The sequence below is a fragment of the Macrotis lagotis genome, chromosome 3, assembly GCF_037893015.1.
Source record: "Macrotis lagotis isolate mMagLag1 chromosome 3, bilby.v1.9.chrom.fasta, whole genome shotgun sequence".
In the NCBI taxonomy this organism is placed as follows: domain Eukaryota; kingdom Metazoa; phylum Chordata; class Mammalia; order Peramelemorphia; family Peramelidae; genus Macrotis; species Macrotis lagotis.
Window position 1 is genome coordinate 166798282 of NC_133660.1, and position 20074 is coordinate 166818355.

The following is a 20074-nucleotide window of genomic DNA, read 5'->3' on the forward strand; positions in this document are numbered from 1 at the left end:
GTAGACTCATGTGCCAAGGTCCTTCTCCTGGTGAGGGAATCTGAGGCAGTGTGGGGAGATCTTAATACTGATCCAAATGGCTATGCAGTGCATTGCATCCTTGGCAATGAAGGGTAAAAGCGGTGATGAGAGAAGTTTGATTCATTACAGGACTTCGTGACTAGTACATAGTACTACAGGTGTTTGTTCAAACTCAGAACATCTGGTGCTGGTCAAAGCAATACAGTAATTATATAAAACAATTCTGGGATTTTGTTGTGACTGAGATCATCCAGAGGGTGAGCACAGAGGATTATTATGATGCCAAACTCAGGACACAGTTCTCTTGTTGAAACTTAATTCTGGAAATCAGATACTCCTAATAATATCTTGACAGTGTTTATATACATAAACACATGTGTGTACTATGTAATTTTAAAAATCATTTGAAGGTTTTGCCTCTCCATAATTTTAAGGTATTTACTGTTAAGAACTTCAAGGAAAACCACTGGAGCATCCCAAGGTCTGAATGTGAACTACAAAAATGTAATTGTCCAGAAAAAATATTTATTTTTGGAACCACATTTAGTAGAAAGAGGCCTGGCAGTCAAGAAGCTGATTCTAATTCTGCCTCTTTTGGAGTGTGACCCAGCAAACTTTCTGCACTTTTCCCTAGTGTAGAATGGAACGCACGTACCCAAATGAAGTATATACTCATTGCCTACATCTTAAAGATGGTATGAGAAGACTGATGTTGCAACAGATTGAAGGCAAAAGGAGAAGGGGATGGCAGAGGATGAGGTAGAGAGTGTTGTGGAAGCAAAAAACATGAACCTGGACAGACTTTGAAAGATAGCGCAGGACAGAAGGGCCTTTATTTACTGATATATTGGCATGGAGATTGCCTCAAGTAGTTGACCAGTGACATGTTAAGGATAACTTGTGTGTATCATCAGCTACACTGAACTGGCCTCTAACCTGTTTTTGGCCAGTCAAACAGAGCAGATTAGAGACATGAATGGCAGAAATCAAACTCCTCATTTCAAATTGAGGGAAATGGCTTACAAGGTGGAGAGGTAGACACTTGTGGCAGGATAGTTCTCCTGGTGAGGGTACCTGAGGCAGTGTGAGGCTTAATACTGATCCAAATGGCCTTGCAGTATATTGTATCCTTGGCAATGAAGGATAACAGCAATGATAAAACTGAATAAACCACACAAGGTGGTATTATTATTATTTAATATTTTTTCCAAGTGCACATTTGTGTATTTTCATTTGCAACATTGATGTGGTCTCTATGATCAGAATACTTCAAGTATGTTTAAGAAATTCATTGTTTAAAATTTTCAACTTTTATTTCACCAAGTCTACAGGGACATAGTTAATAAAAAATCAAAGGCTACCTGACAAGGATAGGCCATACGGTCATAAAATCCTAGTTGAAAGAGATGGAAGGAATCTAAGAAGTTGAACCCCTTCATTTTTGCATGTGAAGAAACTTGTTGTTCAGTCCTTTCAGTTACATCTGACTCTTCATGGTCATATTTGGGGCTTTTCTTGGCAAAGACACTGGAATAATTTGTCATTTCCTTCACCGGCTCATTTTCATGAGGAAACAGGCAAAACAGGTCACCCAGCTGATAAGTACCTGAGGTGAGGCCATATTTGAATTCAGAAAGATGAGTCTTGCTGATTCCAGGCCTGGCCCTCTATTCACTATGTCAGCTAATTGTTCTGAGAAAGTTTAGGGCTACGGAAGTTGTGACATAGGGTCATTGGCATAGAGCTGGAAGGGAATAAAGAGCTCAAAGGTCAACTACTCCAACCCCCCTCATTTTAGAGATGAGCAAACTGAATTTCAGAGAGGTCAAATGATTTTCTCAAGATCAAGTTGATAGTAAGGTCAGCAACAATTTAAATCCATAACCTCAGACTCAAAAACCAGTGCTGCTGCTATCCTCATTCTCTTTGTGCATTTTTACTGCTTTATGACATCATGAAAATTTTTATCTCACTTAAAAGATATAGGCTTGAATTATGGCTCTGCTGTTTAATACCTTTGTGACTTTGGGGGGGGGGGAGGAGACTTTTGGACTTCTGTTTCCTCTTTTGTAAAATAAATGGATTGAACTTTTGGAATCCTTGGCTTCTATCATAGTTTCAGCTCAAATGGGACCTTTTTTCCTCATCAGCTTAGCTGATAGTCCTTCTTTCCCTCAAACTATATTGCATGATTATAAAATTTTATAATATGCTCTCTCTCTCTCTCTCTCTCACACACACACACACACACACACACACACACACACGAGCAACTGTGAAGTAGTAGATAGAAAACTGGTTTCAGAGCTAGGAAGTTGTTACTGTTGTCATCCAGTCATGACCAATTCTTCATGACCCCTTGGACCATAAAATACTAGACCCTTCTTCACTATCTCTCAAAAACTGTCCAAGTTCATGTTTCTTGCTTCTGTAACACTCTCTAACTCATCCTCTATGGTCCCCTTCTCCTTTTGCCTTTAATCTGTTCCAACATCAGGCTCTTTTCCAGTAAGTCCCATCTTCTCATGTGGCCAAAGTATTTAAGGCTTCAGCTTCAGTATTTGACCATCCAATAAAAAGCCTGAATTAATTTATTAAATTATTGATTAATTTGATGTCTTCCTTTCCAAGGGACTCTCAAAAGACTTTCCCAGCATCACAATTCAAAAGTCTCAATTCTGCGTTGCCCAGTTTTTCCTTATAGCCCAACTCTCACTGCCATTCATTGCTATTGGAAAAACCATAGCTTTGACTACATCTATCTCTGTCAGCCAGGTGATATCCCTGCTTTTTAGTATGCTATCCAGATTTGCTATAGCTTTACTTCCAAGGAGCAAGTTTTCACTTGTCACCTTTGACACATACTGACTATGTGACCCTAGACCAATTTGTAGAATCTCTTCTTGGTCTAGGTTACTGTCTGAGAAGATAAGTTGTAGATAAAGTGTTGACCAGCAATGGTAGATTGAGTTTTCTTATTCCTTTGCTCAATTACATAGGTCTAGTCCTTAACACCACCTCTCCTTATATAATATAAGCTCCCTTAGGCCAAGGAGGTTGATTTTTTCTTTCAATTCTCAGAACCTAACAGTTTGCTTGTCATGTGGTAGACACTTTTAATAAAAGCTTGTATGATTGATATGAGATTGAAGATTCTTTTCAGCTCTAATCCTATGATCATCCTGTGACCTTGAATGAGACAGTAAATTAATATAATTAATAATAATATTAATATATATATAATAGCAAGAGAGCAGCATGGATAGTGTGTTGTTGGACTCGGGAGTCAGGAAGTCATCAATTCAAATCTGGCACCAAACATTTACTAACTCTGTGACCCTGGACAAAGCACTTATAATCTGTTTGCCTCACTTTCTTTATCTGTAAAATGGGGATAATGATAACACCTACCTTCCAGGTATGTTGAAGGATAAAATTTGAAAAGCTCTTTGTAAACCTAAAAGTGATAAATAATGCTAGCTATTATTATAACATAATAACAAATGAATTGAAAAATCTTTTGCTTGTCAGAGATATATTTGTAAGTAAATTTTTTTTATTCTGTCCATAATAGACAATGATCACCCACTAAAACCTCTAATTTTTTGATGATATGATTAGTATAAGAAAAAAGGGTTTTACTTCTGCTTGGGTTATATTTAGGTTTGTTCCTGTAACAGAGCCAAGAAATATTACAGAGATAGCCACAACATAATGTATTTCTCAACACAGGTGCTGAGTATTTTAAAAAATATTTTAAAGACACCCTGTCAAACTAAGAGAAATATTGATCCCTGACAGGGAGGCTATGGTTTTGAAAGGATTAGGGAACAGTCTATAGGGTATGATTTTAAAGATACTACAACTAGGCCCTATTAGCTCCATATAGTTTTTTCCTTTCCTAGAATCACTTTCCTAGGTTGGCCAATTAAGACTAAGTCTCTGTCTCAGAGAAGAATATTTAACTCCGAGGAGATTATTTTCTAACACTCTCATTAGCACTTGAAAAATAAAATGATCAAATTAGTTTTCTTCTTGATACCAGGAGAAATATCCTAGAGGTCAGGAAAGAATGGCAAGGACTGAGAGAGGTGTTGCAAAAACCAACGATCTGGGCTTCCAAAGAGGAAAGATTGTTGAAAGCTTGTGGAGAAGGTGGTTAAAAAGTGTCCGTGTAGAACAATGTATAGAGCTACCTTCATGTTAGGGGATAGAAGGAGTTCTTCCCTTCTCCATGATTCCATTAATTGTCATAGTCAACTTTCACCCAGAAGGTAGTGGCTTCCTTTTCTGATTTTTAGATGCCATATAGTCCAAGTTTTGTTTTATAGATGAAATTAAGTGGCATGCCTAAGATCACACTGGCACTTCTTAGTTGGGATGGAATTAGAACCTGTCTGCTAACTTCATGTTCAGCACTCCTTCCAGGGTACTGCCTCTTGGAACTATGGTGTTAATGTAAAGGGCACTAGCCTAGAAGTCAGAAGTCTAGGGGGCACTATTCCTAACTCTATTCTTAGCTATATGACCTTGGAAAATGACTTTATCTCTAAGCACCCTAATTCCCACATTTCTTCAAGAAGAGTACTTTCCATCTGACAACACTACAGAGTGGAACTTGTGAATAACAGAATTTTATATCTGGAAGGGATGTTTGAGAAAAAAATATTTGCACTAAACATGAGGGAGGGGAATAAATGAAAATAAGCAGAATAGCAGGCAGAACATCTGACTTGCACTGTTTTTTGTAAAAGAAATAAATTGTCCTTCCCCAAATGCAAAGATGATCAGAGTCCTAAGAACTCAGGACTAGCCACAGACAAAAAATTGAGTGTCTCTTTGGAACATAAAGTTCTTTCAGTGATTTCTCACTTCTTTTTAGAGCTTCTTCTAGGTGGCCACAGTCTTTACATAGTTCCCAAGTTCCCCAAGTTTCTTCCCACCTACTTATGGGACCATGAACCACCAGATCTGCTCTATGGTTTAGTAGGTTGCCATATTTTGCTTTATCCACTAAAACTTAATACCTTGTGTTTCATTAACCCATCATCCTACTTTATGCTAGGTGATATTACTTCATATCATATCTGGTCTATTGTTCTGGTCTGTTGGTTGGTCTCCCCGTCATAGGTCTTTCCTCATTCTAGTTCATCCTCTAGCTGTCAAAGTGATCCTGCTAAAGTGCAGGTCTGACCATGTCACATCAAGATCCATAAACTCCATCCCTGCCTCATACTCCCAAGTAAACTCCAATAACTCCTTATCATCTCAAGAATTAAAACCTCTGGTATTCAAAGCCCTTGGAAACCTGTTCTCTTTCTTCTTTCCAGGCTTTTTACATCTTATACCCCTAAACATATTCTTCAATCCAGCAAATGGTCTTGCTGTTTCTTGTCAATACAATCCATCTCTCAAAACTGACTGTTCCACTCTCTCCCTTCTCATCTCTACTTCTAACTTCTCTGGATTCCTTAAAGCCCTACCCAAAATCCCATTTTCTACAAAATACCTTTCCTGATCACCCTTAATTTGAGTGCCTTCCCTCTGTTGATTATTTCCAATTTATCTCCAAAATAGTTTGTATGTAGTTGTTTATATGATGTGTTTGGCAGGGGACTTTTGCTTTCTTTTTTTCCCCTAGTGCTTAGTGTAATGTGTAGTAGGGGCTTAACAAATTTATTGACTGACTGACTGGTGGTTCAAAAGCAGGGGTTGTCCAAAGACTGATTTCAATGGCTCCATGAGCTTGGACAGAGAAAAAAAATAAACTTTTCACTAACCTCTAAATGAAAGTTAGCATTTCCTTTGATAATTTAAAAACATTATTCTGAGAAAGGGTTCATAGACTTTCCCAAAGGGATCCACGGCAAAAGAAAGGTTAAAAGCCCCTGTTCTAAACTTATTACTAAGAGTTTGAATTAGGTGACTAAAGATTATATAATAACTAAAGAATTAAATAATGAAATGAATTCACTAATTTATGTATTATGACCACCTGTAAAATATTATGCTATCATAGAAGTTTTAGAGTTGGAAGGGACCCACATAGCCTTTTAAGGTCAACTCAGTCAGAACTAGGTCCCCTCAAGCATGTCCCCATCAGAATCACTTGTTCTTTGCTAACCATTTCTCCCAAGACCTCCTCTTCGGCCACATTTTTCTTCTTATTCTTTTTAAAAAGTTTTTCTTATCCTAAAAAAAAAAGCTCCAGTATTTAGCACAACATTTTCTCATCTTCATATTTGGTGATTTCTTCAGATCATCATCTCATTCCCTGAAAATTCTCAGCTGTTTTGTATTCACAATAACACAACTCTTCATGCTGAACCTTAGCAGAATTTCTGCTTGTGTTCCATGGTATATTTTTTTTAGGTTTGTTTGTTTTGCAAAGCAATGAGGTTAAGTGGCTTGCCCAAGGGCTGGTGCTCTAGTCACTGTGCCACCTAGCTGCCCCCCCCATGGTATGTTTGAGGATGGTTTTTCCATTAAAGTGCTCTTTCCCCTTTGCCTTTGCTTCATTGTCACACAACTCGATCTCTTCCAGGTCACCATTGAACCAATATAAATATCAGAAAAGATTTCATCTTTCTATGCCCATATAATATAGTGGAATCTGACTATGTTTCCTCTTTGGGTCAATTGAGAGGTCTGGTGATTAATTTGATTATTGCTGAAGTTTCTTTAGGTTAAATTCTTTTTAAATATCCAGGCTTTCATGAAAACCCTAAAATCTCACCTGACCTTAAGTACAAATTAGGTTAAGGACTCATTGGAAACAAAACTATCAGCTAGAAAATCAGAACCACAGGAGAAATTAGTGTAACCATTAGGATATGGGAAACTGAGGGCAGGAGTGGTGAAGCTTCATTCTATTCTATTGCCTTGGGACAAATACAATCTCTCACATTTGCAAATATTGGTAGGAAAACAATTACTCCATCTGGAAATTGCTGCTCTCAGCTCTTGCTGTCCTCTGGTTCCCTCTAGTGTTTACAAAGGCAGAAAGCAGCAGCCTTTGGAGGTAGAATATTAATAGAATTCTGCTGGGATTTGCCTTCTAGAGATGAGAAAAGGATGAAAGGCTCTTTACAAGGCTAGGAAGGCCTTCTGGGGGAAAAAAGTAAATGTTAAGTAAAACAAGATAGTCTGTCTCACCCTTCATCTGCCCAACCTCAGACATAATGTGCAAATCTCTAAGGCTCAGTTAGATTATGGCAAGATATGATGCCCTTTCCCTGCCTTGCTGAGAAATGGAATGTGTTTGTTAGAGGATAAGGAGCAGGGCATGAGGGATTCAGTACAGGCAGAGGCTGATCAGGCTCCCATCTTGTGGCAAGACAATGGGATGGACTGATTAATGTCATGCCAATAGTCACATCTTTCCCTAATGGATTTTCATCTTCCTTGGCAAGGCTATAAAAATACTGCCACAACTCGGGGGTTTTTTTTTTAAATAGAAAGAAATGAATCTTCTGTGAATGTTAAACTGTCAGATTTGACTAATTTTCTCCTTTAATATCCTATGTATAGAAGTAAGCTCTTCTATATTGTGGCAATGACATTGGAAATCTAAAAAGGCAGATTAATTTAGGATATGTTCTTTATCTCAGTGAATCTGGGAGACTTATGTTTTTTAAAAATCCCCACATGCTAGCAAACAAGTGGAAACAAAATGGACATTCATCAAACTGTAGTAAGGAAAGGTAATAGGATTCAGTACTATAGTTTGGTAAGAAATTAATTACAAATATAGAGAATTCAAAAATATCTGTGAATTGGTGCAGATCAAAGAAAGCAGAACTAGGAGAACTATCTTCTTAGGGACTATAATGATATCAAAATCCAGATCATATTCCAGTGTCTAACCTTATTTAGCCAGAGAGCTGATGATGAAACAGTCTTTCCTCCTTCTGGTAAGGGGTGGTATACTACAGGGAGGGAAATATTGTTGAATGGGATATCATTCAAAGCCACCATGTAAGTTTACTTTGTTTAGCTGCTTTTCCTCCCTCATAAAAGAGGACTCTTGGGAAAGAAGAGGAGTGTTCTTGGTAAATAACACTAATTTAAAAGTAAAAAATATCAACAAGACATTTTTAAAATGGATATGGCATAGGGGCGGCTAGGTGGAGCAGTGGATAGAGTCCTGGCCTTGGAGTCAGGAGTACCTGAGTTCAAATCTGGCCTCAGACACTTAATAATTATCTAGCCATGTGGCCTTAGGCAAGCCACTTAACCCCATTGCCTTGCAAAAAAACTAAAAAAAAAAAGTGGATATGGCATAAATCCCAAGAATTAACTTCAGATAAAATGATGCTGCTTTTTGCAGAGCTGACTAGGAAGATGTATACCTTCTCACTCTTGCTCTGCCCTTATCAAATCCTGGTTCCCTCTTTGGAAGGAACCCTTCTCAGCATACAAAGTCCCAGCCTAAACTGTTGGTTCAGTAGCATTTGCTTTTCACTCATGGGTTAGAGGATGTAATTAATAGTAATAATAATAATAATAATAATAATAATAATAATAATAATGTTTATAAAGCACTTACTTTGTGCTAGGCATTGTGCCAAGCCCTTTAGAATTATCTCATTTTACCCATCAACCCCATGGGGTAGGTGCTATTGTCATCATCATTTTACAGATGAGGTGATGAGGCAAACAGAGGTTAAGTGTGACTTGCCCAGAGTCACACAGCTTGTAGGTATTTGAGGTTGGATTTGAACTCAAGTCGAGGGTTCTATTCACTACTCCTCAATTAAGTGTTTTGGTTTCAAAGGTCATACTCCTAGAATAGATGTTGCGGAAAAGTGGAGGTGTCCAGAAAAAGGTGAGCAGTATTGACAAAGGAGCTTTTAATTGATTCTGCTTAATTATATTCAGGATCTTTGTACACGCCACAGGATATGATTTATAGTTGTGCATTGGGATGATTTCAGGAATAATGGTGATGGATTCCCCTGACATGTCTGAATTCCTCTGTCCTTAAGTCTTTTAAATTGTAGAGACCTTTGGCTAAGATCTTTCAATTCTTATATAAGTTATTCAAGATTTATTGTGAGGGAGTGGTAGAGCTTTTCTTTAGAGCTTTTTAATACTGCAGAAAAGGAGAGATAGTGAGCACAATAGAAAGAGTTGACTGAGCAGAAGAGGATCACGATAGAGGTTGTAGTGTGCCCAAGGAAAAACCGCTTACTTACTTCTTCATTTTGCTTAGGTCTAGCCCAGAGCTGATGTCAATCAGGAATTGAAATAGACTTGTCTTGTGTAATTCAACTAATTGTCCTACTTCTCTTGAGTACATTTTGATCTCTCCCCAGTTAGAAAGGAGGTTTATAGGTTTATACCAGGAAGGGTACTTAGAGGTAATCTAGTTTAGATTCTTTGTTTTGCAGATGAAGAAACAGAAGCCCTCAAAAGTCACACTCCAGTCCAGCATTTGCCCACTGTTTTTAGCTTTTTTTTTTTGATAGGATTAATCTTGTCTCATCTTTAACACATTCTCCAGACATTTTTACATTACCTCTAAATTATATAACTAAATTGATTACATTACTACTAAATTACATTACATTACCACTAAATTATGTAACGTAACTATTTGTTAGAAACTAATTCCTCTTATTACCTGGAGTTTAGTCTTCTTATTTCAGATAATAGATTTTTTTTTTTTATTAAAGGGAGTTTAAAGGAAGACATGAACTTCTAAATCACCTTTGAGGTGGTTTACCATAAATGTTTTTGTCTGGAAGAACATGATTCTTGAATTGTGCTACTCTGCCTGGTTAAAGGTCATGATCAACCTTACTTTCTGTGGTCATCCCAAAGCTGATGTTAGTCTATACAATTAATTGTCCAAGAAGAGAATAAAGGAATGTATGAAGATGATTATTCAACATACTTCTTGAGTGCCTGCATTGCCTGAGGCTTTACGTTCACAACTGTTGAGGATAAATTTACAAAGTACAATTCCTGTTAATCAGTCAATCACCCAGCATTTATTTAGGCACCTACCTATGTCAGACTCTATGCTGGAAGAACCTGTGGTTAGTGGGGGAACTTGCTTATGAGAAAGATTAAATAATAATATGAGTTTTAAGACCATGCACTGTCTTAAATGAAATGAATGTAGGTTCAAATCTCTCATTATAACTTATTTGAACCTCAATTTTCTCATTTATAAATATTTTTTAAAGCTGGTTTGTGATTTCATTTAGAGAGGGAAATCCTGGTGAGGAAATTGTCTCCAATATGTCAGATCACACTGGGACACCTTTTCTGAAACATAGGTTGAGAGTTGTATAGGGCTCTAAGAAGTTAAATGATTTGTCCAGGGTGAGAAGAATAATTGGTATGTCTCAGAGACAGAAATGAGCAAAAGTCTTCTTTAAAATTTAAAAAATATATATTTTTATTCTGAATTTAATGAGCATCAAAAGGGAGAAAATATTTCCATATACAAAGTGGAACTAAAAGCAGAATCTGTAACACTTTAAATCTAGTACATGTAGCTGCACTATATCATATAAAAAGTATATGATATACTTTATAATACAAAATGTATATAAAATCTATTTTTGATATAAAAATATATATAATAGGGGCAGCTAGGTGGCACAGTGAATAGAGCACCAGCCCTGAAGTCAGGAGTACCTGAGTTCAAATCTGACCTCACAGTTAATAATTACCTAGCTGTGTGACCTTGGGCAAATCACTTAATCTCATTGCCTTGCAAAAGCCTAAAAACAAAGTATATAATAAATACAGAACATTACTTTCAAAACTGTTTTGTTAATCTGTATTTCCCATCAAATTTCCTTCTGCTCCCTCCCATACCTTTTTTTAAAAAATGCTTCACGGATTTATTTTTGTTTTTCTTTTTTGGCAACAATATTTTTGGTTCCTGCACTCCTATCCCCACAAATATATCTGGGGGCTCTGTAAAGTGAGTAAGGCTTTAAATAAGAGAATATACAGGAAATTTTAATGCCCTATATAAATGTAGAACAGCATTGCATAAACACTTTCATTTTACAGAGGAAGAGTTTAGAAATAACTGCTGATTGATTAGTTGAGTTGTCACACGCATTATTCTAGATTCATTGCATGTGAATTGTGATTCCCTTGGGGTCTCCTAGAATTCCCTTCTGAGAAAGAGAGCCCCAAACTACTTCTGCCAGTTGATTTCAACAAGTATTTATTAAACACCTGGTAGATGCTGCTGAGAATATATTTACCTTCTGTCAGGTTAAACTACATATGCATATTGAAGTAAATACAAAAGATATACAAGGTAACTTGGGGGGGAGGGGCATAAACAATTGGGGAGAATTAGCAAAGGCCTCTTGAGTAAGAGGTGGATGAGAATAGGTAAAAGGACTCATTGGGATGGATTTAGAAAAAGAAAGATGCTTGAGATGAGTTTAGAAGGAAGTTGCGGGTACTAGGAGACAAAAATAAGGAATAAGCATATTAACACCATGAACTTTACCTAGTACAGTTTGCACTGAACATTTGACAGGAAATTTTCATTTGCAGATTACCTAGGGAAAAAAATTGGAGAACCCCAAATGACTTTTCACTTGGCAAGGAGGAGAGGATTTGTGGAGATAGGTTATCATCTCTACCATGAGGCATGGTCTTGTGGTTTCTGTAACTGATAGTTCTGAGATTAAAGTAGGAATCTGAATGCTTTTCTGAGATCAAGAGGAGGAACCATGTACCTTCTTTGGGAAACCAAGCCAGTTTAGATATCACCAATAGTCTGGAGGAAATGTTAGCACTAAAGGATGAAAGGCAATATATTTAGGGTGATAAGAAAATGGGTAGTAGTCCCAGGAAGAGGAGGACTAGAATTCTAGCTTTCCATCCCAAGAAAAATCCTTGCATATTCTATCAGCTATGGGGAGCCATTGTGAAGGACTGGCTAGTTATAGGTAGAAAACAGCAGCTAAGTCATCTCCCCTAACTGAAAATCTGAGTGGGAGGTCCAGTCATATTTTCCATGCCATGCCATGTCTATATTGTGTCTTCCATCTTCAAGTTAAGTGGTGTGTATGTGTGTGTGTGCACGCATGTGTGCACATGTGTGTGTGTATGTGTTCAGACAAGGGCTTTGGTCTATTTTTTGCATAAAATCAGCACTGGTATAATAAACTGCCTATATATCTTCACACGTCTGAAAGAAATTTTCACACAGGATGGACCTTCATGCTCAGAACAAGGGCACTCTCTTCCTCTTTGGACTATAAAAAACTTCTAATCTATAATCACCCCTTCCCCCCATTTTCTTCTTGCTTCTATCCAGCCTTTCTTTACCTGCCTCTTATATATACCTTCTGAAGTTTCCATTACCACTGACAATAAATCAATCAATAGGTATTTTATTAAAGACTTGCTACCTGCTAGGCTCAGGGGATGGAAAAGAAATTGGCCTTACTCTCAGGGATATTACAGTCTATTGCTCTCTTCTGACCCCTTCTTTTCTTGTGAGAGTTTAAAAACAGCTTATTTCCACTAGCCATCTTTGTCTCCTACTCCACTAACACCTCCTGATCACATCACCTTTCCGTGGCTCACCCATTTTAAAATTCCTTGCCAAGACTTTGATTGTGATCAACAGTGAGATACAACTCAGGATTCTTCTCTCTACCGTCCCAAGTACATATCTTACATCTGTCCCTGAACAGTTATTTTGTAAGCCTAGGTAAATTATCTTTCTCAAATTTTCCAATGTCTCTGCTCCAATCTCTAAGCAACTTTCAAATTATGCCCTGCTTCTTCAATCTTGCATGTTTGAGGATATTAAAACATTTTAAGAGGCATCTTGGGGACAGCTAGGTGATACAGTGAATAGAATGCTGGGCCTGGAGTCAGGAAGATTCATCTATTTAAGTTTAAATCTGACTTAAAACACATTTTAGCTGTATGCCCTGGGCAGGTCACTTAACTCTGTTTACCTCAGTTTTCTCATCTGTAAAATAAACTGGAGAAAGAAATGGCAAGCCATTTCAGTATCTTTGCTAAAAAAAAACCCTCAAAAGGATCATAAAGAGTCAGAGGTAACTGAAAAGGACTGAGAAACCATAACAGTAAAAAAAAGAGAGAGGCAGGGTGGTGTAACTATGTCCTTAGAGTCAGAAAGACTCTTCTACATACCAGTCTTGTGATGAGTCTGGGCAAGCTATTTCATTGCTCAAAGCTTTAGGCAACTCTAAAACAATAACCTCCCCAATAGTTGTGGATCTGGCACATAGGAGGTACTTAATAAATGTATATTGTTTAATTGATTGATTGGCAGAGAAATGGGTACGTCCCATCTTGAAGAAGAAAAAAATAAAAATAATTCCTTCCTAATCTAGCTTCCTTAAACACCCAACCCAGGTACCACACCTCTGGTGACTTCTTAATTTTTCACCTCATCTCCACCTCTCCAAGTTAACATTCTCTCCCTCTTGAAATGAATATACTTTTAATTTACTTCCTTGTAGCAAAGAAGACCTGGGTTCCAAACCTACTTTAGACACTTTAGTTGTGTGACTTCACATCCATAGAGTGTTTCCCATTCATAAAATGGGAATAATACTAGGGTCTATTATACAATCTTTGACAAAACTGGCACAAAATGTAACAAGTCCTCAAAGAGATGGGAATAGCAAATCATCTTGTTTCTTGGTTTGTGGGTCAAGAAACAACAGTTAGAACTGAACATAAAACAACTGATTGGTTTAAGATAAAAAAAGAAGTACAATAGCACTGAATATTATCACTTTAACTTTTATGCAGAGTACATCATATGAAATGCCAGGTTAGAGGAATCAAAACCAGAATTAAGGTTGGCAGGAGAAAACATTAACAATCTCAGATTTGCAGACTATACCACTCAGTGGCAGAAAGTGTAAAAGAATTAAGATGTCTCTTAATGAGGATGAAAAAGGAAAATATAAAAGCTGGCTTAAATCTTAATATCATAAAAATTAAGATCTTGTCAGATGGTCCCATCACTTCCTGGCAAATAGAGGGACAAAAATGGAGGCAGGAGTTCCTTACACTTTTTTTATTCTTGGATTTAAAGATCACTTGGAAGGAAAGTTAAGGCAAATCAGAACAGCATACTAAAAAGTAGAGTTTATTGCCTTGTTTCCAAAGATAAGCTGTGGCTTTTCAGTAGTCATGTATGACTGTGAGAATTGTACCATAAAGAAAACAGCAACTAAGAATCAGTGATTTCAAATTATGGTCTTGGATAAGACTTTTGAGAGTCTGTTGGATGGCAAGGAGATCAAATCAGTCAATACTTAAAGAAACAAGCTCTTCATTGTAAGGTCAAATATTGAAGCTGAAACTTAAATACTTTGGACACATAATGAAAGACAAGACTCATTGGAAAAGACTGTTGTTGAGAAAGATAGAAGGTTAAAAGAAAAGGAAATAACCAAGGATGAGATGGATAGATAAGTGTCATGGAAGTGTCAATGAACATGAGCTTGGACAGATTTTTAGGAGACAGTAGAAGATAAAAGGGTCTGCCTTGTTATGATTCATGAGGTCACAAAGTATCAGACAAAATTGAATGACTAAAAAACAACACCTTATAGCCATTGTGAGGATCCTTTGACATATATAATGTACATGACAAATCCCAAAGTATTATATAATACTAGCTATTATTATTATTATTATTGCTTAGTGAGCTATTTTTTTCCCTTTCTTCTCCATCCTAGATTAATAATCTTCTTAAGGGCAGGTACTAATTCATTTTTATCTTTATATACTTGAAATCCTAGCAGAATGGCCCACATAATAGGTGCTTCTAAATATGTATTGCATTGATGTTCCTGCCTTAGTTCCTCTTCAATGTCCACACGAGTTGAAGATGCTTTGCTATTTAAGACCTATTTGTAAGTCCTCTAAATTTACTATTTTTTTACCTGACCTTGGAGAATGGTACCTGCTCTGGAACTTAAACCTTAGTGAGTCCTTTAAATATTCTTTGATAAATCTTTACTCAAGTGATAATCATAGATGTGCCTCAAGAATTAAGATTATAATAATAATAATAACAATAGGGCTACATGCTTAACAATCCTGGGAGGTAGTTGCTATTATTATTATCCTCATTTTACAAGTGAGATTAAGTGACTTGCCCAGGGTCACATAGCTAGTAAGTGTCTAAGACTAGATTTGAACTTAGGTTAAAGGTTGCGATTGGGGCAGTGGAAAGTTGGAACCCAGAGTCAAGAAGACTCACCTTCCTGAGTAAACTAGTAAAGTGACTGAGGTGGGATTTGAATGCAAGTCTTCCTAATTCCAATTTTAGGGCCCAAGATGCGGCCTTGTTGCATCTGTTCTAGTATTAGAACTGGTTAATTAGATAAAACAGAATGTAATGGGAATTCACTATTAGCAAGTTGATTGGTTGGTTGATCCTTAGTTCTCAAAGAAGACCAAAGTGACATCACTATGTGTCCAACTGTGGCTGATCGAACTAAAAGGAGTTTGGAATACTCTACCACAGGATTAAGACAAATAGTCCATGTGAACACCTGAGGTGTATTATCCAAACTGGTGCATCTTGCATTTTCTTTGAGCTACTTCCTCTCTACTCATAGACCTCAACATCTTCTCTGATGAAGGTTTGTCATGCTGGGCAGTCTGATGCCAGTGTCTACCATATTTCAGGTTAAAGGAAATGTATAAACCAACTGAGGGGGATGAGACTCTTGAGAAGGGAAACCACATTAACCAAGGTGTCATACAATCTAATTTTCCTAGCTTAGGCCCTAGTTTCTCAGGGTGGTTGTCTCCTACACTTACCACAAATGACATAGTGTATAAACCTTGTCATTTTTTGTACATATATCATTTAAAGATATACTTCTTAGACATAATTATTGTCATTTCCCTAAGGAGTTCTTTCTCTATTGAAATCAATTTTAATTCATCTAATATCTGGTTTTTTCTTTTTTAACAGCTGAAAATGTTTTGTCTTTCAGATAATACTATCCAGTCAATTTTCTGTTGCTGTTGCTCAGTTCAGAAGAGGTAAATCAACTTTAAGTTGTATACTTTTCACAAAATTTATTAGATGCACAAATTGCTATCATTTATTAATATCATCTGATCACCCAAATAGCACAAGACAGTCTACTAGCTTAGTTTCTTTCTTCCCTTTATTTAAAAACTATTTCTTTTTTTTTATAATATCCACATATAAAATTTAATGGAAATCATTTGTTTTTCTACTAACCTTGTACATATTTAGTATATTTCTACAGCTACCCTGAATTGGATATTGATTTCAGATATTTTTATTCATCAACATCAGGCAAAGGAGAACACAAATGAACCTGAACAATGATGGACATTCAAATGAAGACTACATTTGGTACCCAAAGCAATTATCCTATGTGTCTGCTCATAAGAACAGAGTGAGTAGGTAACCATTTATTTTAAGGAGAATATTAGTGAAAGAATTTGTTTTTCATATTTCCCACTAAAGTAAAGGGGGGGAAGGAAACTTGTTTAAAGTAATCTATTATGCTTTTATTCAGAATTTGAAAATTGGGATTTTGAAGAGATCAAGGATATCATATCTACTAAGATTTTTTGCTCAATATTAGATTTTGTTTCAATGGTGAGAAAAAAAGTGGCCACCCAAATATGGTGAGTCCAAATACAAGTAGTGAAAGTTGTTAACTGGTTTCATTTTCTAGGAGATGAAAACTGAGAAAATTCCCATAAATCAGAGCAAGATTTGGGAGACACCTTTTTTTTGAAACTTTTTACTTAAAATAACCAGTGTGGTATTGGCAGAGAATTCAATTTCATCAACTGTCACCATGTTCAAATAATATGTGATATGGAAGGGGATAGAGATAGGAATGTGTGTTGGACATGTGATGGCACTGGTAGAGATCTCCTGGGTAAGGAAACTCCTTCTCTCAAAAATCTTAGCCATCCTCTTATATGACTTCTGCTCATGTTTTTCTGGATGATAGCACCATAGACCTAGAGACCCATGGATCTTGGAGGTCAAACTTATAAAGAATGCTATAAAGTAATAACCATCACTTTAGTTATTGCCCTGCAAGGGTTAAAATGTTGGACTTGGAGTCAGAAAGACATGAGGTCAAATTGTACCTGTTGATGCTCTATGTGATTCTTGGCAAGTCACTTTGAAATGTCTCCAGGTCCTGAAAAAAATCCTTGGGCGCAATGGATATAAAACCTATGATTGGCGGAAGGAATCTCTATAACAGGAGTTCCCTACTCTGACAAAATCAAAGATCAAGTGATAAAGTATACACAAATATCATTCTCTTGATTTTTATTTCTACAGTCCAGTAGGGGATGCATTCAGCCATCCAAAAGAAAACCGCTGCCACCCCTCCCACAAGAAGAAGATCATGAGGAGAAGATCCGAGTTATGGCTCTCTATGACTTCCTTCCCTGGGAACCGTGTAATTTAGCATTAAAGAGAGCAGAAGAGTACCTCATATTAGAGAAGTACAATCCTCACTGGTGGAAAGCAAGAGACCTAATGGGGTAAGACAAACAGCTTGTTTCCAGTCAATCTATTCTTTTATTCTCTAAAAAACCATGATACAGAGAGAAGACCCAGTCTCTCACGTATTCTTCCCTCTGATTATCAGGGAAGACTCCAGTCTATGAAGACCAACTAATTTTACACAGCAACTAAAAACAGTTGACCTTTCTTGGTGTATATCTTTTAAATCCAAACTGGATTGGCCATCTTCTGAGAAATTTGTTTAATACTTACCATCTCCCTCATCTCCTGAAAGTCTTTGAATGAGGATGTATTTGAGCAATGAAGTCATGCCATATTCTGCCTATGGGTGTACTTGGGAGAAGATTTATTCCCATAACTCTCCAGGCAGCTTCCTAGAAATCAAAGTCTTCGGGTTCCAGGGAGAATATGGTTGAATGTCTGAAAGGAAAGCCATACTGATGGCTAATCTATTGAAAGACAGATTTGGATTAACTCTGTTGTTGCCTCTCAAAGCTGCTGAAACGTCATGGCACCTTTTTTTACCATATGTTGCTATATTGTCACCAGATATCACATACTGGTGCTTTTCCTGGCATTGCTGGAACATTGAGGTTCATTGCTGATATGGGAGGAAAAATCATATTCAAGGGCCAAGGACTACCACAGCATCTAGACCAGCATCAAAAGTCTAGTTTCAAATTAGGCTGTGGAGTGATAAAGGCAAGTGAAGAGCATGTCTTGACACAACATATCTTTCACTATAATAAACAACAAGGTTGGTGTGGTCTTCTTTGAGGTAAAATTTGTACTCAGGTCTTCCTGATTCCAAGTATATCACTCCATTTACTTTGTCAACTAGGTTTCTCAATTTTTAAAAAAAATTTAAATATTATATTTATTTGTTTTTCCAACTCCATGCAATAGTAGTTTTCAGAAATCATTTTGTTGGCAAAGTTTTGAATTTTACATTTTTCTTCTTCCCTCCCTTTCCTCCCCCCTCTCCCTGACAGAAAGCAATCTAATATAGGCTCTACCTATATAATTATGCTAAATATAAATTCATATTAATAATATTGTGAAAGAAGAATCAAACTCAAATGAAAAGCAAAATTAGAGGGAAAATGACATAATACATAAGATAACTTTTCAAAATTGAAAATAGTAAGCTTTGGTCTTCATTCAAACTCTTCTCTGGATTCTTCCTTCTCTGCATATGGAGGGTATTTTCCTTCATAAGTCTTTTAGAATTATCCTTGATTATTGTACTGCTGAAATGAACAAGTTCATCATAGTTGATCATCATCCCAAGTTGTTATTAATGTATACAATGTTCTTGATTGTTAATATGTACATTGTTCTTGTTCCACTCATTTACCTCAGCATCAGTTCTGGCAAGTCTTCCCAGGCTTTTCTGAAGTCCCTACCCTCATGATTTCTTTATCTTTTTTTTTTTAGGGTTTTTTTTTTGCAAGGCAAATGGGGGTTAAGTGGCTTGCCCAAGGCCACACGGCTAGGTAATTATTAAGTGTCTGAGACCAGATTTGAACCCAGGTACTCCTGACTCCAAGGCCGGTGCTTTATCCACTACGCCACCTAGCCTCCCCCCTCATGATTTCTTATAGAGCAATAGTGTTCCATCACATTCATATACCACCATTTGTTTAGCCAGTTTCCTATTGATGGGCTTTCCTTCAATTTCCAATTCTTTCCTACTACAAAAAAAAAGAACTGTGTGAATATTTTTGTACATGTGGGATTTTTACCCTTTTTCTTGATCTCTTCAGTAGTTCTTCTCTAGGGCTCTCAAATCTTATAGCAATATATGTCAACATTATATATGTGTGTATGTATGTGTATACATACATGTATAGCTAAGAAAAAATAAAATATACAATTATTATTGCTATTAAAAGCTTGGGGTAATGTCTAGACCCAAGATAAATGTCATGACAAGGTAAAGAGCACAATTGTCAAATGCCATATAAATATGAGAAATAGCATGGTAGGAGTAAAAGTACACTGATTTAGAATCAGAATCTAGGTTTGAATCACAATCCAGGTACTTAATACCTATGTGACCTGAGACAAGATATTTTTGGAAGTTTGATTGGTATGGTATTAAATAAGTAGTTTAATTTAGGTAGAATTATCATTTTTATTATATTATCTTGACCTATCCATGAACAACTGATATTTGCCCAGTTATTTAGATCTTATTTCATTTGTGTAAAAAGGTGTTTTATAGTTGTTTTCATAGTTTCTGATTCTGCTTTGGCAGGTAGTCTGCAAGTATTTTATGTTGTCTGAAGTTATTTTAAATAGGAGTTCTTTTTTTAACTCTTGCTGCTGTATCATGTTAGTAATATATAGAAATGTATATATAATATATAGAAGTGTAAGTTCCCAATTGAAAAGTTATTTTAATAGATTTAATATATATCTATATAGATTTATGTGGGTTTATTTTATATCCCATGAGTTTGCTAAAATTGCTCATTGTTTCCAGTATTTAGATTATTTTTTTAGGGTTCTCTAAGTATGGCA

The 20074-nt window shown here is 36.5% G+C and overlaps 1 protein-coding gene across 1 annotated transcript in view; it reads left to right on the plus strand.

Moving 5' to 3' along the window:
* TXK (TXK tyrosine kinase) overlaps positions 1-20074 on the plus strand; it is a 62513-nt gene that overhangs the window by 4623 nt on the left and 37816 nt on the right. The window contains exons 2-4 of the mRNA XM_074229500.1: positions 16014-16062; positions 16346-16448; positions 17360-17565. Coding sequence (XP_074085601.1) covers positions 16014-16062; positions 16346-16448; positions 17360-17565 — 358 coding nt within the window. The remainder of the gene's footprint in view (positions 1-16013; positions 16063-16345; positions 16449-17359; positions 17566-20074) is intronic.